Below are 24597 nucleotides of genomic sequence, written 5' to 3' on the forward strand. Positions count from 1 at the left end.
AATGCAGCCTTCTTACCATCATCAGGGGTAGGGATGGGTACCGGTGTCCGGTGCCATGATGGCACCGGTTCTGACATAAACGGTAGTAACCAGACCGAAAAGCAGCGCACATTTCGGTGCTTTATTTCGGTGCTTTTTTTTCCTGAGCTGTGATACACTTCTAGCCAATCATTTTACGTTTCCAAGGATAGTAGGCGGGGCCAGGTACGTACGTTCTTTTATGCAGAGCTACAGATTAAAAATGCCCAAGGCGAAGCGGTCAAAAGTCTGGCTGTACTTCACAGCAAAAGATGCAAACTCAGCAGCCCTGCAACAAGTGCTTTAAGCTGATACTGTGATACTGTCAAAGGAGGTAACTCCTCAAATCCGATGAAACACCTGGCGACGCATAGCGTTTGTTTTTTTTCAAAAACCAAGAAATGCGCTGTATTTGATAGCTTGCTGCGAGACCTCACACCGAGCGCATCTACTGCGGTGGGTTGCCTGTTATCGGACCCAGAGTTAGCAACATACCCAAAAACACGAAGAGGAGAGTCCTGGCCCCTAGCCCTGCCAGTGTAGCAGAAATGATGACGGATGATGATGCAGCAGCAGCCGTTCTTCTCTGCGTGAGTAGCTTAATGTTGTTCCTGTGTAATTTATGTTGAGTAGGCTAAACACGTTATTACATTAATGCATGTAAGGTGAACTAGCAAACATCATCATAGCTACATGCAGACTGTCTTCTTGTTTGATGGCAGATACTCCCTTCACCCTGGCCAAAAAGGCTAAAATGACCAAAGAAAAAGTGGAAAACAGTTAAACATGAGAGGTTTTTGGACAAAGTTTGTGTTTTTTTTCATTGTTTAAGCACTGCTTCCAGCCAAGAGTGATGCCATATATGCCCCATAGCTGCAGAAAAGGCTAACATTGTTATCTTTTTACAAAAACCAAACCAAATCAAATCAAATCACTTTTATTGTCACATCACATGTGCAGGTACATTGGTACAGCACATGTGAGTGAAATTCTTGTGTGCGAGCTTCACAGCAACAGAGTTGTGCAAAATACAATAATGTAAACAAGCAAAATACAAGAATGGCTACATCTGAAACTAATAAATATATGTACAATATATAATAGTATATGCATTTCTGGATGTGTATACTAAATATTTTCCTACGTGTGTGTGTGTGTGTGTGTACATATTTTACAAATTAAATAGAGTAAACAATAAATAAAATATATAAAATATACAGAGTTGAGACATGTGCAAAACAGTGGCATTACTGTACAGTATGGAGTGCATAATGTTAAAGTTCCAGTAGTGAAGCTGAGGTGTCTATGACGTGTTCAGCAGTCTGATGGCCTGGTGAACCAGCTGAACATGAGAGGTTTTTGGACCAATTTTGTGTTCTCCATTCTTTAAGCACCGGTTTGAGCACCGTTTAAGCACCGGCACCGTTTCAAAAGTACCGATTTGGCACCGGTATCGGATAAAACCTAAACAATACCCATCCCTAATCAGGGGAGTAGAGAATGATGTTTGATCTGTAAGGTTATAGAGCTGTGTGAACTAATAAACTCTCTTCTAAAGCAGCCACATATTCATAAAGATGCTTTCATTGCATGTATTTCTGCATAAATGTATCAAGACTGAGCTATTAATGGAGAGTATGTGGGCTGAGTCACATGGCCATGGTTTCCAGTGCATCGGCCCAGTGGTTGGTTGTTCAGAGAGTGCAGCACTGTGCTTCATTAAACTCCATGTGAAGGCATTTTCGAGGGGAAGTAGCATTCCTCAGGTTCACTAAGCTCTGACAGCTCCTGGGGTTCCTGCACACACTGTTACGCTGCCGGGTGGACTGTCTGCAGCAGCGCAGCAGAAGTGCTGATATCTGATATAAAGGTGGAAACAATGAAAGTGAGAATGGCTGGACGAACACGTTTGGAGGTTTCGGATGTGGCGCTGGGTTTCCTCCTGCTGTGCTCTGTAACGGGCTTGTTGTTGATGGATCAGCAGAGAAACGCCGAGGATGAGCAGGAGCTCGACAAAGCTATTCTGGAAATGCTGCATATCAACAAAGTGTCAGCAAGCCACCATGCTAAACCACATCCTTACATGAGGAAGGTTTACCAGAACCTGGACTCGCTGGAGGTGCAGGATTTGGGGAAATCAGACGGGACGCTGGTGCAGGGGTTTCGGAGTGTCAGCGGTAAGGATTTCAAAGTCTTCCTTTAATACAGTAATCCTTTACATGTTGCTTTGACAATAACGATGTGATCAAAGACCGTGATCTGCAGTAAAGCAAGAAAACAGCAAGTTCCCCGTGTGTGGATGAGGAACTGGAGCATGGTGTCATGTAAAGGCTCATATGTTTCACTGGAGCACTTGCAGAGCGACTGTGGCCACAAACATGGCCGTGCAGGGCTTCAAGGTCCTGCACGGCCATCTGACAGCACATGAACTGTAAGGGTTCTGCTGCCAATCACAGTGTCATGCTTGCAGTGCCTTGTAATTAATATTAATGAAATGCAGTCAGTCCCTTTCACACGTGCAAACCTCAAGTCAACATTAAAATGTTGCCTTCAAAAGCAGCTTAATTAGTTGGATATTGTAGCGTTTAAGAATAATCACAGATCCAATCCTGCAGTTTTAAGGTGGAATCTTTAGTTATCAACAGGTTAAAGCACCATTTGTGCCAAAGCAGCTAAAATGAGAAACATGCACATTATTCCAGTCTGTTAATGTCACAGAGACAGTTCAGCGAATCAGTTGAAGTAGCATCATTCAGCACAGACACTGGAAAATCCCACTGCTGCTCCACAGACCTGTAGCACAACAAACTGGTGCTATAGCTGTTTTTTGAATCCCCCCTTTGTCGTGCAGACTCACCACAGAGCTTCATGTATCCCTGTTTCATGAGTGGAGAGGAGCGTAGTGGCAGCCATGCTGTTCATATCCATGCGTGCTGCTGGAGGCCACACAAAGCCTGCATAAAATAACTTTGGTTTTTCCAGCAAACTGTTCTGTACCATCCTCCCCCTCCTCTTCATCCTCCTCACTCCACTAATAACAACAGTACAGCCCACTGCTCAGTATAGTTATGTGAACTCATCATCATCAGCGTGGCTACAGGACAGCTTTGTAGCTTTGGTCACTTTAAGTGTAGGCGTGAACATCAGCTTATAGCTGTGCTCCAGCTGAACACAGCTGCACATAGACAGGTAACATCTGGATCTGGAGCTGAAGTCCAACTGGACCAGAACAGGAACAGAAATGTTTTAACAAACTACAATAATAAAGCGCATCAGCTCCTTGGCTGGTAACGAGCACACGAGCGGATCTTTTATCATCTGCAGTGATTTTCGATGTCGATGTTTTTGATGCTATTTAGAGGACAAATAAAACTAAGCTGACACTTTGTAGTTCACAGCAACATCCCTGCATTATCAGAACAGCTTGAATTGTTGCTGTATTTCACTTAAGGTGTGTTTTAAATTTGCATCACTGACGTGTGACATGAAGTAACCGCTGCATCTTCTTTCTGCTGCAGCAACAAAAGTCTTATTGTTCACGAGAAACCCTGACGTTGCATGTTTGGCCTTGAGTTTGGACTTCCTGTATGGTCCCTCTCGTCACTGTCATGTGCTCCCTCTGATAGTGTGTTTCCTTTAGTTTCTCTGCTTTCAAATGTCGTCACATGCAGACAGAACGATCTTCAGATGTTTCCACTGAAATCTGCTCATCGCTGCTGCTGTAAAGTTTCTCACCACCAAGAGAAAAAAGACGACATGCTGTGCTGATTTTTCTATTTTGTTTTTAATTCTTCAAATGAATGAACCTTTGGTGCATATTTATAATCATCTTTGAAGAATACATTAAACTTCATTGATTCTGAGCCTTTACACGGGCGGAGCTGTGTGAGTCCTTCTAACACTCTGTATTTGATGCTTTGCAGGCCCACAGGGATGGATCTGGTTCAACATCACCAGCTTGAGCCCCTTCATGATGGGTGCAGAGCTGGTCCTGTTCAGGAAAGCCCTCCACCCTCAGCCGCTCAGCGTGTCTGTCACTCTGCACAGTGTCATTGCTTCACGAGGACGCCTGGACGAACGTCCCGTCCTGGAGGAGAGACAGCTGGCCCTGGACCAGCGGCCGCCGTCTGGCTACGACGTCTTCGATGTGTCTGCTGTGCTGACTGCGAAGCCCGTGGAGGCTCTGGGCTTCCAGCTGCGCTACACGGACGAGAGCGGGAGTCTGGTGCTCCATGAAGCCCTGACACAGAGTCTGTACTGTCTCCACAGAGGCTCTCTGAGCGAACCCTTACTGGTGCTCTACCAGGCACACCCTCGCTCGCTAACATCAGTCTAATGTAGGTGGAGCCGCCCACCTATGGCTTTAAAGCTACTTTACACGTCACAGACAGTCACATAGGAGCACGGCAGCACTGAGGCGGGAGCTCTGGAACATTTTGAGGTTAAATTGTGCTCAAAGATTTTTAGGTAACATTTGCATTTTGTTTTTGTAAGACTGCTTAATATTAATAATGCACATGTAATTGTTCCCCCGGGGAACAGCTGTGTGCTGAGTCAGTATTAGGGAGCTGACACTGTGGCCTACATCAGAGGATGATGTAAACATCAGCAGCGTCTGCAGGCGGCTCTGTTCTGTGTCAGCGGAGCTGCTACGTCAGCAGGTGGAGCTCTGTGGTGTAAAGCTGTTACTGTCTTCTTCATGTCAGCGGTCTTTACACTCGCACAGATCCTCTGCTGCTCACGCCTCACATGAAACGACTGTTCCTAAATGTTCTTCTGCCTATTACATCACTTCTATCCACTGTTGCTTTGACCTTTAACCTCTCTTGAAAACTGAACTGAAATAAACCCTCAGCATAAAGAACGAACTGTGGCTGTGCTTGGTTTCTGCTGACTGTGGTTACCGTGATGGAAAACTAGTCAACATGTTAAAGGAACTAGTCAAAGGGAAAATGAGTTGGTGAGGAAACAATATGTGCACACATTCTTCCTTGATATACACAAAAGGAAATGAAACGTTTTAAGGCTGACGACAGATCCTTGGAGAGATTTGAAACTCACTTTAACGGAACAGAAACAACACATAGGGAACAGAGAGAGATGTACCAGCATTGTCCCGGCTCGTAGGAGGAGCTGTGTGGCTCCTCTGATGTGAGGAAGCTTCATTAATGGAGGTGGTAAATACACAGCGACAAACAGAACTCCCTTCATTGGCTTCCTGTTAAATCCAGAATTCAAAATCCTGCTCCTCACATACAAGGTCTTAAATAATCAGGCCCCATCTTATCTTAATGACCTTGTAGTACCATATCACCCTATTAGAGCACTTCGCTCTTGCTCTGCAGGCCTACTTGTTGTTCCTAGAGTATTTAAAAGTAGAATGGGAGGCAGAGCCTTCAGTTTTCAGGCCCCTCTTCTGTGGAACCAGCTTCCAGTTTGGATTCAGGAGACAGACACTATCTCTACTTTTAAGATTAGGCTTAAAACTTTCCTTTTTGCTAAAGCATATAGTTAGGGCTGGACCAGGTGACCCTGAATCCTCCCTTAGTTATGCTGCAATAGACATAGGCTGCCGGGGATTCCCATGATGCATTGAGTTTTTCCTTTCCAGTCACCTTTCTCACTCACTATGTGTTAATAGACCTCTCTGCATTGAATCATATCTGTTATTAACCTCTGTCTCTCTTCCACAGCATGTCTTTGCAACCAACCAATCACAGCAGATGGCCCCGCCCCTCCCTGAGCCTGGTTCTGCTGGAGGTTTCTTCCTGTTTAAAGGAAGTTTTTCCTTCCCGCTGTCGCCAAAATGCTTGTTCATAGGGGGTCATATGATTGTTGGGTTTTTCTCTGTATGTATTATTTTAGGGTCTACTGTGCAATATGAAGCGCCTTGAGATGACTGATGTTGTGATTTGGCGCTGTGTAAATAAAGTTGAATTGAACTGAATGTATCAATATGTGCTGGCATAAAGAACACGTGTATCAATGCCAGCATCGGATGATCCAATAACTTCACATGAATCTGAAAATCAACCAGAAACATGTTTTTATTTATTCACCAGCTGTTTTAACTGGACGTGTCCACGCGGAACAGAGCGAGGCCCCGTGTTTCCTCCACAGACTCAGTGACTGCAGCAAAACATTCATTTGACTATGATTATAGTTTTGCTGCAGCGTATGAGCCGCTGTGGGGCTCCTCGAGAGAAAGGAAAGAAGCTGCAGCATTGAGATTTCTACTGTGTATGAATGTGTGTGTCGTTTCTCTCCAAACATGAATGTCATAAACTTTGGTCTTGATCTGGTTCCGTGGGTCTGACACGACTGTGGGTGAAACGCTTCCTGTCCGCGCGCTTTAAGGCTTCTCCGTGTAATCCCGGGACAGTTTGCGCGTCTTCATTAAACACATTCAGGAGAATTTTCCAAACTAGTGTTAGATCTGGAACGATCGCTGGAATAACGACACGGAAGTACATCGGTGTTCCTTGGATCCTATTGGTAGACTGTCCTGCCTTTGTGTCGTTCTAACCAATCACCTCCGACTCTCCGTCGCTCTGGCCCCGCCTCCTGCCGCCTTCGCTTGTCGGGAGCGGCGGAGATGCGCTGCACTTGTCCGGCGTAGATCAGGGCCGCTGTTTGTTTGCTATCCGTGTTTCCTTCGTGTTAGCGGGTCACATCCGTCCGTGTGCCAGGGCCTCTGTCCGGACCGGAAGCCCACGGTGACATGCGTCCACGGAGCGCTGAACCTGTTCCCTCCCGCACGGCACGAACCCCGTGAAGCAGCAGCAGGCCGTGTCTCCTCCACCCACGATCATGTCGGGGAATCATTACAAAGGCCACGAAGTCAGCTGCTGCATCAAATACTTCATCTTTGGATTCAACATCCTGTTCTGGGTGAGCAGCTGTGCGTGGGTGACGTGTGTTATTATCAGTAACGGGGGAGGCATCGATCCGTTACTCAGAGTAACGTGAGCGTTCCTGCTGCAGCTTAGTACACAGCACAGCTAATCGGCTTTAATGACAGCTGAGGGCCTGATGGACACGCACACACACTGCTTATTGTTGCTGAGTGACACACGAGAAACGTCACGGGGGAAACCTTTAAATAACACTGAGTCAGTGACGTCATGTGATTGTGTTCGCGTGCATCTTCACCTTAATGAGATGTGGTCCGTGTCTTGCAGCTGCTGGGCATGGCCTTAGTGGGAATCGGACTGTGGGCGTGGAGTGAGAAGGTAAGTGCACACGTGACAACAACGTCATTACACTGACTGAGACGTCAGCGTGTTCCAGTGTGATGGACGCGTGTGCGTGAGTCCTGTGAGCTGCTCACGAGCGTGGAAGCGGCACAGAAACCCACGCTCCTGTCCTGCAGCGTGGACAGCCAAGCATTTCAAAGCAAAGTCAGGTGACCTCCAATCAAAACCTGATTCATTTAATGAGCCGTCAGTCATTTTCCACACACGTGTTCGTGTTGTTTAGTGTACTTGACTTTCATGTGAACTTTACTAAAGTCAGAAATGTGACACAGCTGAGGGCTCAGTGTTTCCCAGGGTCATGTGACAGCACTTCTGTTTGAACGTGGGAAGTGTTCACAGAACTGATAAACGAAGCACTGAAATAAGCAACTTTGGAAAGATGATGTCAAATGTTGGTTTTTGCTTCAAACACTTGTAACCGAAGCCAGATAACACACACCAATGAGTTAAACTGCAGGAATGTCTTAAAGACATAAAGACCTGGATGGCCGCTAACTTTCTGCTTCTTAATTCAGATCAAACTGAGGTTATTGTACTCGGCCCTGAAAATCTTAGAAATATGGTATCTAACTAGATTCTTACTCTGGATGGCATTACCTTGGCCTCCAGTAACACTGTGAGGAACCTTGGAGTCATGTTTGACCAGGACATGTCCTTCAACGCACATATTAAACAAATATGTAAGACTGCTTTCTTCCATTTGTGCAACATCTCTAAAGTTAGAAATATCCTGTCTCAGAGTGACGCTGAAAAACTAGTTCATGCATTTATTTGTGGCCCTGTTGACCAAACCGGCTCAGACTGAGTGCTGCGTCTGTCCTCTGCAGGGGGTCCTGTCCAACCTCTCATCTATCACAGACCTGGGGGGTCTGGACCCAGTCTGGCTCTTCATGGTGGTTGGGGGGGTTATGTTCATCCTGGGCTTTGCCGGATGCATCGGAGCGCTGCGGGAAAACACGTTTCTACTGAAGTTTGTATGTTCCAAATCGTTGTCACGCATCAACAAGCAGCAGGCTTCAGTGTGCTGAGCGTCTGCTTCTTCTGTCGTAGTTCTCGGTGTTCCTTGGAATCATCTTCTTCCTGGAGTTAACGACGGGAGTTCTGGCGTTTGTCTTCAAGGACTGGATTAAAGACCAGCTCAACCTGTTCATCAACAACAACATCCGGGCGTATCGGGACGACATCGACCTGCAGAACCTCATCGATTTCACTCAGGAATATGTAAGTACTGACACGTGACAGATGTTATTACACCATCATCATACATGATCATACTGGTATTGGTGTCGTTCTAACAGCGTCCGCGTCACGCCTGCATGCTAATACACGTGACGTGTCCATGAAGCTGTAAAGCTGCGGTGCAGTCTACGTGCTGGACGGGTTCATTGTAGTGAAAGTTTGTATTTGACATGAACTGGATCATTTAAGGAGTAGTGTCCATTTTTAACGCTCGTCTTTCTACGTGTCCGTCCTCGGACCACCTTGAAGCGTGTGCTGATCGTGTGCAGTCCTATTAACAGGAGTGTTTGTGCCTGGCTGCAGTGGGAGTGCTGTGGTGCTTTCGGAGCAGACGACTGGAACCTGAACATCTATTTTAACTGCACCGATGGAAACCCCAGTCGGGAAAAGTGCGGCGTTCCCTTCTCCTGCTGCACCAAGGACCCAGCGGTACGACTTCCCCACACATCGTTGTTGATGTTGGCGTTTGTTTGTCACCGGTGTGGTCAGCTGACTCCACCTACTCACGGCTAAACCCAGGATTGTTTCTTGCTTTCAGGAGGACGTGATCAACACTCAGTGTGGCTACGACATTCGAGCCAAACCAGTAAGTAACTGGTAAACCAGTGAGTAACTGGTAAACCAGTGCGGGGGCGCAGAGTTGGGTCATCGTAATGATTTATTGGCGTCACAACAACATATAGAAGGTATCATACTAAGATTTAAAACATGTCATATATGACCTCTGACCTCTTGTTCGAGGGCAGCAGATTGGATCATAATAAAACTAAATGTGTTTCAGACTTCCTGTCAGTGTGTGTGTACACGTGAAGGCTGTGATACATGCATGTAGCATGTGGTTAACCAGCTCAGGTTAATGCTGCCCACACTCATCCATCAGCTCCATAACGCTGTTAAAGGCTCATCTGTCACAGGTCAGGTCACGGCAGTCGTGACAAAAACGCCACGTTTGTTAAACTTTTAGTAATCGAGGATACAAATGATGATCTCCGAGTATCAGAAGTCTGAGCGTTGCAAAGAAAGAAGGAAACAGACTCGTTGTTACAGGTCATTTCTGTTACTGTCACGACCAAAGCCCCGGGACATGAATATCTGAAATGACACGTGTTTGTGTGCACGCAGGACTCCGAGCAGAAGGACTACATCAACGTTAAAGGCTGCGTGCCCCAGTTTGAGAAGTGGCTGCAGGACAACCTCACGCTGGTGGCGGGGATCTTCATCGGCGTTGCGCTGCTGCAGGTCGGTGCCGCGCACCTTCGGGTGTCGAGCGAACGCATCGTGCTCTCGGGTCCTTCGGGTTTCCAACTCTTCTTGTGTTTCATCCACAGATCTTTGGAATTTGTTTGGCTCAAAACTTAGTGAGCGACATCGAGGCCGTGCGGGCGAGCTGGTGAGAAAACGCTGCACACACGTTTCACTGATTGGCAGCTCGAGCCACACTGACACGGGCTTGTTATTAACTGATAGCAATACTTGATGTGAGAACAGACAGCTCTGCTCCCAGCAGCTGGTCCTTACAGCAGTCAGAGCGCCCTCTGCTGGATCCACTGTGCAACATCTGTACCAGTAAATGAAACGATTCGCAGACAGCTGCTGTTGGCCAGTACGTGTCCACACATCCGTCAGTACTGGGAGACAGTTTTCCCCAGTTTTGGGACAAACTGTGTAAAATGTGAATAATAACAGAACACAACAATCTGCAAAGTCATAAATGTGACAGCAGAACAGTTTTATAAAGAACAAAGGTTCGTTTCATTTGATGGCAGCAGCACGTCTGAAAGAATTATAGTTCGTTATATCCAATCACTGTTATTGGGATCGTACTGGTTGCCATGACTGGTTTGTTAAACGCACTGATGGAGAGCGTCTCTTTTTGCTGTGTAAAGTACTCTCAGGGCTTAACATTTCATTGAACAATAACCAACCATAGTGACATTTGTCTGTAAACATCGTGTGACCGTACAGATGTTTGATGGCTCTGTTTTCTCCCGCCTCAGTAGAAATGCAAACGTACCTCTGGGAGGTGTTAAACACTCGCACAGCTAGGCGACCTCATGGAGGGTTCACGCTGCGCTTTGATTGGTGTTGCTGTTTGAAAGAGTGGAGGTCAGAGGTCAGACTCACTGAGCAGGGTACTGAAGTGGGCTGCTGTTCTCAGGACTTTGTGAATCTTCAGTGAGTCAGATAAATGTGGCTGCACTTCCAAACAGGACTTCGACACACTGGGTGCAAAACGCCCTTTTTCACAGTCGGTTCACTTTGCAGCAAATGATCATCAAAAACATTCGTAAATCGTTTAAATGTTCTGTAGTAAGAGCTGTCGTATTAGTAAGTGTAACAGTCAGCAAACATCAGCACAGCTTACGGCTGCAGTGTGAACTAAAGAGCAACATTTCTTCATTGCAATGCTCCATAATAAACCTGCATCCACACAAACACTCCTGTCTGCTGGGACTCGTGTTTGTTTTCATAGCTGTAGCTGTTGTAACGTCACAGTTTTATCCTGCAGCTCTGACGCATGAATCAAGCGTAACATTCAGTTTGCTGTTTAGGGACAAGGCTTATTGAGCTCAATCATCACACTCATTCTTCCTCCTCCATGCTTCATCAGGGTGCCCCCCCCTCTCTACATGCGCCGACTCCCACCGTACTCCAGCAAGAAAGCGTCGGCTTACTACTCGTGAGACACTCGCACACACCGCATGTGTGTTTGTCACCGGTGGGTGTGATGGATCCATGTGGAGACTTCTCTTGAGCTTTGCTGTGTGATCTGTGTGCTGTTTAAGGTGCAGCTGTGGGGTAGTCATGTGACCCTAACAGTGTTGTGTGGAAGCAAGAATGTGCCACAAACTCATCATTTTTCATTATTATTATTTAAAAATAAATGTGAATTTATAACAAATACATTTTATTAAAACAATTCTAAAAAATAAAAATAAATTATTAAATTAATAATTCTTTAATTACAATTAATGAATTCAGTTTCATATTAACACCTAACTACTACTAATTACTACAAACTGGCAGTAGAAGAACCCCCACCAGCAGCTAGCATATTAAAGCTTTGTTAGCACTTGAACACGTACGTCTGTCCCACCATCCACACGCTGTAATTCAAACCAAAGCCTGGCTCTTTGCTCTCCATGCAGCATGTCCTGTTGTTTTAGTGTAGCGGTGTTAGCTAGCTGTAGTTAGCAACACGTTAGCGACTGTCGCAGCAGACCATCTGTCCTGGTTTTAAAGTGCCACAGTTAGAAATGAAATGCTGATATGATTTTGATCACACACATAACGACGCCATGATGAACAGAAACGCAGCAATCCACGTGCCCAAGAAGCTGAAAAAACAATGCAGGAACTAGCTAACAGCTAGCATGTTTGGCTACAGTAATTGAAAGTGAAGCATGAATAATATGACATGATGACAGCACATGTGCTGTTAGTGACACAGTCACAGCTCACTTTCTCCAAACGTGGCTCCTGTTGTGCTAAACTGCACAGAAGCCCTGTAGCTGCATCTGAATGCTACCAAAGCATGCTAATATTAGGCTTGCCTTCACTGTGGTCAGTGTTGTACCCACAACATTCAGCAAACCTGAGGTCAAAGGTCAAACTACACTAATGTATTTACTACTTACTGTGCTGGTAGCACAGCAGCTGACGTTTAATCAGAGTATAGCATCACGTCAGTACTGTTTGCTGTCTGCTAGCATAGTCTGCAGTAGCAGGCAGGTAGAGGACTGTAAACCATCAGCAGGACCAGTATTTGCTTCTTTATGCAACGAGGAACAGGATGACCTCTAACTGGCCACTGTGTAATGGCTCTGACCAAACAACAGACTTCATGAGGGCGGCCTCCAGTGGACTCTGATTGGCCTTTGCCATAGAATACCAGAACTGGCAGGTCCACCAGTGGGGCCCTGTGCTTTTCATAGATTCACCATGAGCATATGTGAAAGACACGAAAAGGGTCTGGAGAGGCCGTGGAAATGTTATGCTGCCTGTGACATCCTTAATATGATGGAAAAGAGTTCAAACCCACAGAAACAGAAGAAAAAAGATGAAATAACGATCAACAATAGTCCAGGAAAATTAATAAAAACGTTTGTTTGCAGCAGAAACAGCTGTTTGACCTGCAGGAACAAAGCAGGCTGCCAGGGTTAGGGTCCAGCACAATGCAGGGCCTTCAACATAAGCACTAAGATGTTCAGACCAATGCTGAAATGAACCGGAAGCCCATGTAATGTCTAAGTGCAGGCGTTTTATTGTTGTGCTGTGAGCAGTCGATGTAAACGCATCATTTCAGGTAAAACAGATCAGAGGTTACATCAGGTACAGGTGCAACTCAAACATGTGGAGCAAACATGCTGTTCATGTTTGACTGGACCCTGTTTGTCAGCGTCCAGTTAAACTCATAAGGATCAGTTGTCTGTTACTGAACAACATCGTCATTCAGGAGTCTAACAGTACTGAGTGAAGTGATGCTACTGTACATCAGAGATGCAGTCACGGTCAGCGGTCAGAGTTGGGGCACTTTGCTTTCGAAGCCGTAACCTGTGATTGTTGCAAAGTCTTCCCTGACCCTGCAGAAGATCCTTGGTGGTGTCACCCTAAGCCTCAGCCTTCTGTCACTGCAGCAGGCTTGTTAGTGACGCACCGAGTCGTACAGTTACTAAACGCCTCTTTCTGTCTTTTCCTTTCCAGCTTCTTTACCTAATGCAGCGTTTAAGGTAAACACTTAAACTCAACCAAACTTACACGGTTGATATAAAAGCAGATGTGACCTGTAATATGTTTTGTCCTTCTTCCCCATGATCAGCTCCAGCACGTCGGGGAGATCAGACCCGATCACGGCACCATCCCTTACTGAACCAGCACCTTTGTTCCAAGGCACTAATATGTGAAATGACTTGTATATAAACACTGTGAGTAACTACTGTACAAAGAAGGAGAGCACTGTTAGCATTCGCAGCGCTCCAGGTTTGATAGCTACATCTAGAGTAGAAGTTTTGATAATGTTTTTGATATTAGATATTTTTCACTGTAGTCATTACGGGCCATCGTTAGGACTGCGGCTCGTGCTCCTCACACTCAACCACTCGCTTCCTGTACCTTTGCATTAGTTGCGCTTGACTGCAGCACCGTAGGGAGGAATCTGTAAGTGGATATCTTTGCATGCTGCACTGACAGCAGCTAAACATGCTGTAAATACACAGTACGAATGAAAGAAGGGATCACTTCAATGACTTCCTTCTCTACTGAAGAAGGGAAGTGTTTGAGAATGTTGCTGCCACGTTCATCACCACCTTGTAGCTCTGCAAGCACTGGAGTGGATAGCTAAACTCCTCCCACTGCCCTACCCCTCGCTCCGGTGTGACACCTCAGTATTCTTTAATCTGCTCGTTTCAGATTGAAATCAGTTTTAGTGAAGACGTCCACCTTAGAGCTCGTTGAGACTGACCTGGAACTTGAAAAACAGAAACCGTTCTTCTGTTTAAAGAGGATTTATTATTTGTTCTTATCTTCTTGGATCTTTTTAAAGGCAGCAGCTGTAGCTTCTCTCAGTGCTGCTTGGCTCAAAGGGAACCAGTTCCCATGGACTCGTGAGAAAATACCCAACTTCACAGTATTTCTAGAACAGCGATCCCCAGCCTTTTTTGCACCACGGACCGGTTTATGTCCGACAATATTTTCACGGACCGGCCTTTAAGGTGTCGCGGACAAATACAACAAAATAAAACCAGTACTGGTACCAAAAAAGATCAGATTTATTCATAACACACGGGAAAAGACCCAGGGAAACTGAGTTAGCGAAGAAACTGATTAAAAACTCTGAAAACCATGAATTTCACACCCGAGTCTCAACTTTCGCAGCCCTCCACGCCTCACGGGCCGATGGTCGGTTGGGGTACCGGTCGATGGTCGGTTGGGGTACCCGCTGTTTTAAAGCATATTTACATTGTGGGACAAAGAACAGACACATTTGTAACACATCTAAAGTGGGCTGCTTTTAAAGAACTCGTGCACCTGCACAACTGAAACGTGGGTGTGGCATCTTTAACAGGTACGTCAGCACAGGTAGCATGCAGGCCTCACCTTTGCTAATGTGAGTCAGTGAACCTGACCCCGCACTTTTAGGATGGTTGTTGTTGGTTACTGTGTGCTGCAGACAGTTCTGGTGTTTTCTGTTCATTTCATGGATCCTACTAACGAAGCTAATAGCACTGGCTGACAGTCGGGCTGGCCTCCACCCTCTCGTCTATAAAGGTGTGGCTCCTAACATGGCTGCAGCCCAAACCTCCACTTTTCAGCTTTAGATTTCAAAACTGTGACACCACTTTGTTCTTGTCTGTTTGATATCATCTGTGGAAACTACAGACAAATTATTTAGAAAATGTCAGTACATTTCAGTTTGCATCACAAACACAGAGTTCAGCTGATCTGAGGCTCCAGCTGGGCTCAAAGACAAAGCTACACGTGACTCCGCCCAAAACAAATCCTGATACTGTTGCTCAGTAAAGTCACAGCTTTGGATACAAAGACAAGAAAATGATTCTAAAAACGACCTGTTCAGTTACAGTAACTAATGATGAAGGACAGAGACGTTTGAAGAAAGTAGTTTGTGTTGTTGGACAGTTACTCGCTCCGTCACATGTGAATAAACGAGTCATTATTACACTTGTGCTGTTTTAAGGTGTCACTCTGATTATACTCGTTGGTTTGTTGTGTCCCGACGTGACATCATGCGCCGTCTCGTTCCACGTCTTTACTTAAACACTGAGTGAAGTTCGGTGAAAATGATCATCCTCAGTGTTTCATACCCAGCGTTTTCCACTTGAATGAAAACAGACGTCGTTCACCAAACGAGCTCATGTGCTCCGTGTTTCCCTCGGTGATTTAAAGTGATTTGATTGGCTCACAGCATGTACTTGTATTAATGTGCTAACTACCTTGTTTTTCTTGTCACGGCGGTTATCAAGTGTTCCCCGGAGCTCCACAGAGTTTTTTTCTACTCACAGAGGGATCAGTAATGTTTTTGATAATAACTATTTTACAGTGAACTTGGTTTTCTAACTCTACACCTGTCAGTACTACTGAATCTGCAGTGACACGTTTGGAGGTGGTGATGATGCCTCAGTGATCTCAGAACACGCCATAGACACTGGACTGTAACCGCCTCCTTTCATGTCTTTGTCTCAAACTGCTTTTAATATTAATAAAGGTGATGACATTACTGATCATTGTGCGTCTGAGTTGTTCATATTTATGGTTAGTAAATATGTTTATGAACTGCACTTCCCATGAGTCAGTGTGCCGACTGTCACTGCTGATATTGCAGAGACGTGTTCATGAAGCAGAGCCATGCTCCAGCCTAATGAGTCAAACCCTTGATTCTCTGAGCAGAGCACTACGGTGAGCATGAAGAACACTTAGGTCCTGAGACTGTCAGCAGAAGAACCAGAGGTCATGGCCGAGACGAGGCTGGAGGAGCTTTAGAACAAGTCAGAGATGTTCCTGAACTCTGAAGATGTTTCTTCTACAAAGAAGACTGTAGTTCCTCTGTAGCTCTGTAACAGTGTTTAGGCTACAGGGAACTACAGCTGTGCCACGTGTCCACAGCAGAAGTGTCATGATGACGAGCAAAGACTGACTCTCACTTTGTATCAGTGGCTCCTGTTCTCCAGCCTTTCATTCAAGTGTAACTGAATTAACGCCATGATGTGTATTATTACACATGTATGTGTGAGGAGGCGAGTACCACGGGGACAGGCCACGCGAGCACCGGGCGGTTCAGTCCCCCAGCACCTGCAAGTGTCCTTGGGCAAAATACTGAACCCGTCAACACTGAGCTGCAGTAAGAGCTGCTGCACTGACTGTTTGTGGGGAATAAAAAGTGACTCGTCCTGAAGTCAGATGAACTCAGTGGGACTCTGGTCCACACCACACGACCCTTCATCATGTGACCAGCCTGTGTGCTTACTTAAATTATATCTTCAGTTCAAATCTAAAGATTCTTTGACTTCACTCGAGGACTCGAGCTTCACTCTAGACAAAACAAGAACACATGAGTCGTCACCAGCTATCGTCTTTAATTATCTGCATTACAATTATCTGAGTTACAATCCTCCAAAATATACAACTCATGACATGTACAACAAACATATATGCTTATAGTAGTTGATGCAGTGACTAAGGATCTCTACTGGCATGTGTCATAGAAGAGCACGACTCTGATAAATAACCATTCATACCTTTAAAAAAGAAAAGGACCAGGTGTGGGCCCGGACAGGGACAGGGTGAGGAGCACGGACGACAACCTGCTGCATGTAAACCAAGTCTGTCCTCCAGAGGGCGCCGTGCGGGAGCTGCTTTGTGTCTGTCCTATTAACTGTTAATCCCGGTTCCAGCTGTGCGGCCACAGACCGTACACGGCAGTGACCCCACGGACACTCGGGGCTGCGTTTGTGGGGCCTGATCTGAGGTTTCCTGACAGTCTGAAACAATAACAGCTCACTGATGCTTTTTGTGTTCAGGCAGAGCTACCACGTACTAACAGGAAGGATGTCATATATCCGACATGCAGCTCTTACTGACCCTGTGGGATTTGACCTCTCCTGCTGTTACTGTACGCTCTACAAATTCCTGTGAAACTTCCAGAGTCTGCAATTAAAGACCAGTATTCACAGTATGATGGTGTTGGATAGAGTCCAGGAGCTCCTGCTGAGGCCATCATTTGTTAGGAAGGGCACACGTCCAATTTGCTCCTCTGCTCGTATTTTGTTTGTTTGAACTGTTTGAACAGCACAAGTTAAAAACGGAATAAAATCGAGTCCAGGACTCGAGGTGTCAGCAGGAAGAGGGCTGGCTATGCTCTGGAGCATGCAAGCAGCGGACAGGTAAACGCGGCACACCTTGAACGGGACTAAAACATGCACAGCTCCTAGTCAGCGTGTACTCTATCTACATGGGACACAGCTGGGCGCGTCATGGCTGTCTGCTTCGAAAAACCAAAGAAGATCCACAACAGGAAAGATGTTCTGTGCACACTTTCTTGGACGGCTTACCGGCAGATGGCGTCACAGCTATGGTCATAAAGGAGTGTCGTCTTCGATCTATTGCATCAGGCAGTCTGTGGCGCTCTGGTGGAGCTACGGAGACGCATGCACGTGTAGAGGGGGTAGGGTTAGACTAATGCGTTCGTTAGTGGCTCACACATCAGCTCGTGTGTGAAGCCTCCTGCTAACCGTCTGAATAAAACTACAAATATGGCTTCCAGAGGACTGTATCCCTCGCGCGTCTAAAAACAGGTTTTGACTTTGACTAGTTTGGAATTATGGTGAGGTCTTCAAAATAAAAGCTCAGCTTGTATGTAAACACAAAGTATTACACATCAGTCTAACCCTAGTGGAGGTGGCAGAGACATGAGTGGATATCTGGCTCGCAGTTCACATGACATGGTACCTTGGCACATGACGATGGGGCACGGGGGAGCGCAGTGGTGAGGTGTCACTGGAGAGGTGGGTATCAGGCAGGCATTGGGGTGGGCAGGTGTGGGCGGGGTCAGACTCAGTCATTTAGCTCTGGGCCGTTAGCCGCTGCTCTGTGAGCGACGCCTGGTGTGATACCGTCTTGTTTTCGTGAGCCCTCAGCTTGGAGACGATGTTGATAAACGCCAAGCTCTGGACCTCTTTATGAAGCGGCTCTGAAGAGGAGAAACACAGGAGGCAGGCGTGTTATCAAAGAAGCCACAGGTCCCAGCATGCACAGTGTTTAATCACGTGTTAAAACACAGCAGTTTGTGCAGAGACCCTCCAACACTCCTGCTGCTGAGGCAGTCCATCGCTTGCACACTGACAGTGAGACTCAGGCAGACGCAGTGACCTCAGCGCTCTGACGCCAGGGCGCCGAAACACCGACCGGCTGAACCGTTTCAGCTTTTATTTGTCCGTCTGCTACCTTCTTGTCCTGCTGTTATTTCACGTTTTTAAAGCTGCGTTACACGAAGACATCCAGAGTTTCATCAGCACAACACTTTTGATCTCTGCAGCCAATCAGCCGTCACATAGAGCTCAAACATGTGAGTGGTTACAGTCTCACCTGAGCCCATGACTGCACAGATGAGGATCATGGAGTTGTACTTGATCTCCGGTGCGCTCCTCTCATCTGACAGCAGCTTGTGAAGCACAGACACCAGGCCGGCTCCCACCAAGTCCTTCTCAGCTGCAACTGAAATGCAAACTTTCATCCAGCTGCAGTGCTGCACAAACGTTACAAGCTTCAGCGCCACATTTCTAAACACGCTCGTGTGCAACACGGCTCCTGAAACGCCTTCAAAGTCCATTATCTGAAATTCAACAGTAGTGTGTAACCACAGCTGCTCACACCTAAAACATGTTCTGTGTCACAGATGGTGACGACAGGGATCATGGAGCTTACCTAAATCCAGGGCTGCTATGAGACCCAGAGCCACCAGGGCTTCATTCTGCATGATCATGTGCTCACTGGTTGCCATGGTAACTAAGTGTTTGACTCCTCCTCCCTGGATGACAGTCCTCACTACCTCCTAAAGAGAGAAAAACAAAATTACAGAATTAAAAACACTCAGAGGTTCAGCGCACTGACGGTGAGCTGTTTTAAAGAGGACTACATGTAATAATAATTACTTACATGTAACAGGTTCTATCATTTAAAATAAATCAAACAGTCACATCTTCCATAAAAGACCTCTCATCCACACATGCAGAACAAATCCAGCCACAGGAGTCCAGAAATCAGGTGTAATAATCAGAAATCATCATTGGGCCTGAATATTGACTGTTCAGTTCAATGTATGTAGCATATTCGACTGTCAGTACCTTCAATGCTAATCGCTCTGATAGGACATTATGGTGGACATTATGGTGGACAGCATCGGACGCTGCACTGAGGTCTAGCAGCACAGAGACGACTGTCAGAGGCCATGAGAAGATCAGTTGTATGAAAGCAAGGGTGGAGATTTATTCACAAATATGGGTGGAGGTGACAGCGTCCAAATAAAAAGCAGTGTTAGTGAAATGATCCTGAATATTTTCCTCTGTAAAGGTCAAAGGTGAGCTTGGCCCAACAGAGCGCTGAGTGTTTACCAGCCTGGTCTCTGAACAGTGACGTTCCAGCTCCAATAACGCTAAAAAGAAGCTGCTCAAACATGCAGGATGAACTTTCTGGGAAACTCTGATCAGTGCCAGCTAACTGATCTTCACTACACAACATAATCAGCACGTGTGGGTGCAGTTAGCTCTCAGAGCTCAGTCGTTATCGATGCCTTTGACTTCCAAACGTCTGCCAGGCTACGATCCTGGATTACCTCCCACTCTGGAAACCTGAATGTGGACCGGCTGCAGACTTGAGCAGTTAACAAGCACAGCTGCAGTGTTGGAGGGTGAGTGATGGCGTGTGGTCTGACCTTGGACTTGCTGTGTCGAATGAGGGCAGACAGAAGCCTGTTGGACTCGCCCATCACGCCTGCGTGGTCCTTGGCTTCGCACCACTCCACCAGCCTTTCCACCAGCTTCCCATTGGTTCCCAGGTGGTCTGCTGCTTCAGCTGAGCCAACACACAGTGGGCAAGGCTGCCGTCATTGATGCTGCACACGTGAGTAGCTGCTTTCATATTTGTCTTAATGACTCAAAATGAAGGCTGTTAAGAACCTCTCCTCATTGTCCCGCACAAGCAGAACTCCAGCAATCACCATAATGACGGGCTGATACCAACTGTTCCAACATGAATAAAACTGAACATTAAAGACAGAAGCCAGCGTTTACCTTGGGTGTCGATGAGCATGCGTAGCGTTCCCAGCAGTTTGAACTGCACTGGAGGCATCTCCGACTGCAAGAACTTCAACACCACATCTGCCACTCCAGCTGACAGCATCTTGGATTTGTTCACCACTGCAGAGGAAATAACAGAACAAACACTGTTCACAACAAAAAACAAAGTTATATGATGCTTATATCGCGCTGACAGCATCAGGCACACCGCTCCTCCTTCACTGTGAAGCAGCTGGCCTTCCCAACCCTGAACAACAGCTCGGGAAGAACTCCCATTTCAGCATAAAGATCCATCAGCTGACTCACGAGGAAACATCAGCTCTTTAACTACCAGCAAAGAGAACATCAGCAATATGCTGTTATTAAACCCGTGGCTGCCAGGCAGTATTTGGTAAGAGCTGAGTGATTATTGCAGGCTGGATGAGTCACAGGTGGATCATGACGGAGCAGATCACAGGGAGAAGTGTGCCATAAATCCACAGCTGAACGCAGCAGAGAGCCCACAGTGTGCAGTAACACACACAAAGAGCAGAGCCACAGGATCAGACTAGTTCCTGGCCTGAGCAGCAGAGCTGAGGATGTAAAGAGCTGCAGACGGAGCGGTGACATCAGTGGATGACTCGCTGACTTTGCAACACTTTATTTAAATGTTTTCCTTCTGTTGCCGTGTGCAGCTCCGCGGTCAGTGTGAAGATGCAGGCAGTGCTCAATCCTCCACAGCGAGAGCTCAGCGTCTTTATCTCAGAACTAATGAGAGAGTCTATCCAAAGCTTTTCTAAAACTCTTTCTACAGTAACTTGTTTATTGAGATGTTAGCATGAACATGTATCATGCTGTTTGTTTTACAGTTTGTTTACTAGTAGATTGTATGTTACACCCTCACAATCTGTCGATTGTTTTGTTGAAAATAAAATGAACTTGTTCATGAATGACTTCTTGACGAGCATGTGGGCGAGTCCTCCGACTGGGACCACCGTCACCCTCCACATCCTCTCCAGCTCTTCTCTGAGCCCTTGGTATTTCTCCAGCTTCTCGTGTTCCTTCTTCCTGATGTTGCTGTCGTTGGGAACCGCTACATCGATCACTACGGCCGTCTTTTTCTGTTTGTCTACCACCACTATGTCCGGTTGGTTAGCCACCACCATTTTGTCCGTCTGTATCTGGAAGTCCCACAGGATCTTAGCTCGGTCATTCTCCACCACCCTTGGGGGCATCTCCCATTTTGACCTCGGGACTTCCAGGTTATACTCGGCACAGATGTTCCTGCACACTATGCCGGCCACTTGGTCAAATATCCTTGGGGAAGATACTAACTGCTCTCCAATGCATCCATCAGGGTATGAACTTAGCGATAAAACATGGAAAGAGGTGCTTGTGGGGAATGACTTGTGCAAATCCTCAGTCCTGACTGCCTCCCCTCAGGACTAAAGACTGAAGCTAAAGACTTTCTTGCATTAACTGACTCTTTTAACCTCGTTCAGTGGGTAGATGAACCTACCCAGGCTAAGGGCCACACCCTTGACTGGGTCTTTTCCTGAGGCTTGGGCATTCGCATAAAGGATATAAACAACGTTGGGATCTCCGACCACGCCCCAGTCATGGTGACTTAGATAATACTGAACTGGACTTTACGAATAGTTGATGCTGAAACTGTGGCAGATTTCTCTCTGTCTTTCCTGAATTCTGCATCCACTACTTTTGGTTGTTCTGCCTCTCATATGGTTGAAGACTTTGCAAACACCTTGTTATCCACATGCTCTTCTATCCTTGACGCTGTTGCACCTAAAATGAAGCGCCCTACAACCTTTTCCCAACGCTGGTTAAACGACTCTACGCGCCTTACGACGTGTCTGCCGCCGTGATGAGAGGAGGTGGAGGAAAGATCAACTCCAGGTATCCTGTGAAATCCTACGTTCGAAATTTCCAACTGCTTTTCAAACCTACTTGCTGATTATAACTGAAGTCAAATAGATTGGCAGCACTTGGCTGCCACAGTGAGGGTGTACGTAGTTTTTCTCAGGACTGCACGCGGGTCAACATTTTCTAAAGAATGGGTCGATCTCTGGAGCTCAGTGGGTGCAACTGTCAAACTGTGAAACGTCTGAATATTCCAGCCAACTGTTAGTGGAAGTAACTGGGAAGGACAGCAGCTTAGCCACAGAGTCCCCAGACGGTACATGTCTGCCTGCGCTCTGTGTGACTGTTTAAGAGTTTGAATAAACACTTTGAAATCGTAACCCTTCCCAGAAGAGTTGAAGCTGTTGCAGCTGCAAAGGGAGGGCCAACATCATATTAAACTCTGTGGATGAGACATCACCCAAGATCGTGTGCGTGTGCAGGCAGACAATAGTGATATAGTGTACACGTGTGCATGTGTAGTGTGCATGTGTAGTGTGCATGTGTAGTGTGCATGGACTTGTAATCCCATTTTCATCCATGAAGACTTCACAAAGCTTATCATTACAGCAACTATGTAGCTGCAGTGTCCACATCTGGTTGTCATCAATCAGGTGTCACCTGTAACCTGATATATTGACCCACCAGGTATAGCCAGGTTCCTCAGGGCGCTCAGGGCTGCGTGCTGAACAGTGACGTTTCCTTCCTCAACGTGCCGATCCAGCAGCTCCAGAAGCTTCTGCACGATGCCAGTGTCCACCATGTGGATGCAGTTGCCATCTGCAAACAGCAGGAACAGTATAGTTGGGTGCATAAACACATTGTGTGGTTATGTGGGTACAAATGATCCTTATCTGCACTGTTTAAAGCTGCAGACGACCCCCAGACTCTAACCCAATGAATGTGGCCCAAATGAAAACAGCCCCAGACAGGAGCCTGTGATACTGGTGTAATGGATCCCCACAGGTGTAACCCTCCCAGCCACTGGGAGACTGGACTGGATCATAGATTTTAGTTGTTGCTACTGAAGAAACTGCTTTTCTCCAACTCTGTGTTGAAGGATATGAATCGATTACTGTGAACGAGGTGAAACAGTGGTGAGCATTTGGTGCTTATTGGGGTTCTGAGAATAAACCATTAGTCTGGATTCTAACTGGTGATAATGGAGGGTCGATGCAGGGTTGTAATCATCCTTTTAACTAAAGTGTGTAACAGAGGTTAAATCTAGTTCAGGGTGCTGACTGTGAGCATCCTCACAAAGTGGCAGACTTCCTCTCATTGATGTCTATTGACGGGTTAACAAACACGCAGAGTGGGCGGGGCCTCTGGCAGGTCTTCGTATGAGAACCATGGCCTTGGTTTACTGTTGCTCTGACTTGTGTGTTACTTTTGGGAATAATGGTGGTGAAACTGGTGTTTCTAAAGTTCTGTCAGTAGTTCATCTGGATGATGGGTCTTACTGCAGGTCTTTGTCTAGTTAGTCAATAGTAAAGGATGTTTCACATCTTTGTTTGAGGCCGTCTTTAAAAGAACACAGCAGGATATAAAGACAGATGATGATGAGGGTGATGAAGAGAAGTTGCAGAGAAAGGTTTTCACAGGATCTGATAGTTGATTTTTTTCTTTGATCTGCCAGATATTTACTCACTCCATCGCTGTACTCAAGACGTCTATATGTCAGTTATTGAAGTTCACTCAGTAAAATGTGATCCAGTTTGTGTGTCTGTACTGGGATACTGGTGTAGCAGTGGGCTAACTGATATTTAGGTGCTGCTGTCTGAGTGTCAGGACGTGGCTATGACATCACTTCCTGTTAGAGTGACGCCAGGAGTTCATCTCCAGAAAGAACGGCCGCTCTCTCCTAATCGATGAACACGTGGGAGCGATGAAGCTTCAGCTTCTGTCACATGTGACTGAAATGTTGCAGCCATCACAGGTGCTGGATGGCTCTGTGTGTGCTGCACAGGTGAAGACAGGAATCAGAGTAACTCTGTGCTGCACTCTGTGCATGAAGGCTGCTCCGACTATCACCGGGTCATTAATGATTCGGAGTTTTATTATCAGCTACCAGGTGAGTCTGGCCAACGATGCCTCCATGCTAATGCTAATAACACTCTGTGCTGCTTTATTCCTCATTACTGACGTTTATTTTCAGTGAGGGAGAAAAACATGGAGGTCAGCGCGTTTCTTTCTTCCCTCCATCGTTCAACTGGGATACCAGTGAGTGTCATTAAACTGGTGTGAGTTCCAGAGTCACTGGGACTAAGATACAGGGCTGACATTTCCAGATTCCCATCCCCTCAGTGATGAAACGTCTAACGCTGGTGCTGGAGGGCACAACGTTTCACAGTGTGGCATCATGTCACTCCATAGTTCACATT

General features: G+C 46.4%; 3 protein-coding genes across 6 annotated transcripts in view; 2 read left to right on the forward strand and 1 right to left on the reverse strand.

The window, feature by feature from the left end:
- The first annotated feature begins 1978 nt into the window (after positions 1-1978).
- Positions 1979-4886, forward strand: LOC120735314. Its single transcript, XM_040034633.1, has 2 exons — positions 1979-2195; positions 3942-4886. Exons 1-2 carry the CDS (start codon positions 1991-1993, stop codon positions 4352-4354), a joined length of 618 nt encoding a protein of 205 aa, XP_039890567.1. The 5' UTR covers positions 1979-1990; the 3' UTR covers positions 4355-4886.
- A 1684-nt stretch (positions 4887-6570) lies between these two features.
- LOC120735312 (tetraspanin-5-like) lies at positions 6571-13454 on the forward strand. 3 transcript variants are annotated; one of them, XM_040034628.1, is made up of 11 exons: positions 6571-6909; positions 7200-7250; positions 8102-8248; positions 8325-8495; positions 8817-8942; positions 9052-9099; positions 9636-9752; positions 9842-9903; positions 11125-11232; positions 13218-13243; positions 13333-13454. In XM_040034628.1, the coding sequence occupies exons 1-9, from the start codon at positions 6829-6831 to the stop codon at positions 11195-11197; spliced, it is 876 nt and encodes a 291-aa protein (XP_039890562.1). In that variant the 5' UTR covers positions 6571-6828; the 3' UTR covers positions 11198-11232; positions 13218-13243; positions 13333-13454. The 3 variants fall into 3 exon arrangements, with proteins under 3 accessions (XP_039890562.1, XP_039890561.1, XP_039890563.1); XM_040034627.1 differs by having other exon boundaries at positions 11125-13243; XM_040034629.1 differs by lacking the exon at positions 11125-11232 and having other exon boundaries at positions 6573-6909.
- A 3129-nt stretch (positions 13455-16583) lies between these two features.
- The window catches only part of rap1gds1 (RAP1, GTP-GDP dissociation stimulator 1), a 28106-nt gene continuing 20092 nt past the window's right edge, over positions 16584-24597 (reverse strand). For both annotated transcript variants that reach the window (XM_040034620.1, XM_040034621.1), the window contains 6 exons: positions 22862-22996; positions 20315-20440; positions 19957-20096; positions 18951-19077; positions 18612-18740; positions 16584-18216 (listed from right to left, as the gene is read on the reverse strand). In XM_040034620.1, coding sequence (XP_039890554.1) covers positions 18089-18216; positions 18612-18740; positions 18951-19077; positions 19957-20096; positions 20315-20440; positions 22862-22996 — 785 coding nt within the window. In that variant the 3' untranslated portion in view covers positions 16584-18088. The remainder of the gene's footprint in view (positions 18217-18611; positions 18741-18950; positions 19078-19956; positions 20097-20314; positions 20441-22861; positions 22997-24597) is intronic.

The sequence above is a fragment of the Simochromis diagramma genome, unplaced genomic scaffold (genome assembly GCF_900408965.1).
Source record: "Simochromis diagramma unplaced genomic scaffold, fSimDia1.1 OVJJ01000439.1, whole genome shotgun sequence".
NCBI lineage: Eukaryota > Metazoa > Chordata > Actinopteri > Cichliformes > Cichlidae > Simochromis > Simochromis diagramma.

What these genes read in the sequence shown, in the direction of transcription:
- LOC120735314 (XM_040034633.1), top strand. Translation starts at nt 1,991, where the DNA reads ATGGATCAGCAGAGAAACGCCGAGGATGAGCAGGAGCTCGACAAAGCT. An exon ending in GGGGTTTCGGAGTGTCAGCG is followed by an intron (nt 2,196 to 3,941) that starts GTAAGGATTTCA and finishes GATGCTTTGCAG; the next exon opens with GCCCACAGGGATGGATCTGG.
- LOC120735312 (XM_040034627.1), top strand. Translation starts at nt 6,829, where the DNA reads ATGTCGGGGAATCATTACAAAGGCCACGAAGTCAGCTGCTGCATCAAA. An exon ending in TGTGGGCGTGGAGTGAGAAG is followed by an intron (nt 7,251 to 8,101) that starts GTAAGTGCACAC and finishes TGTCCTCTGCAG; the next exon opens with GGGGTCCTGTCCAACCTCTC. An exon ending in GCTGCACCAAGGACCCAGCG is followed by an intron (nt 8,943 to 9,051) that starts GTACGACTTCCC and finishes TCTTGCTTTCAG; the next exon opens with GAGGACGTGATCAACACTCA.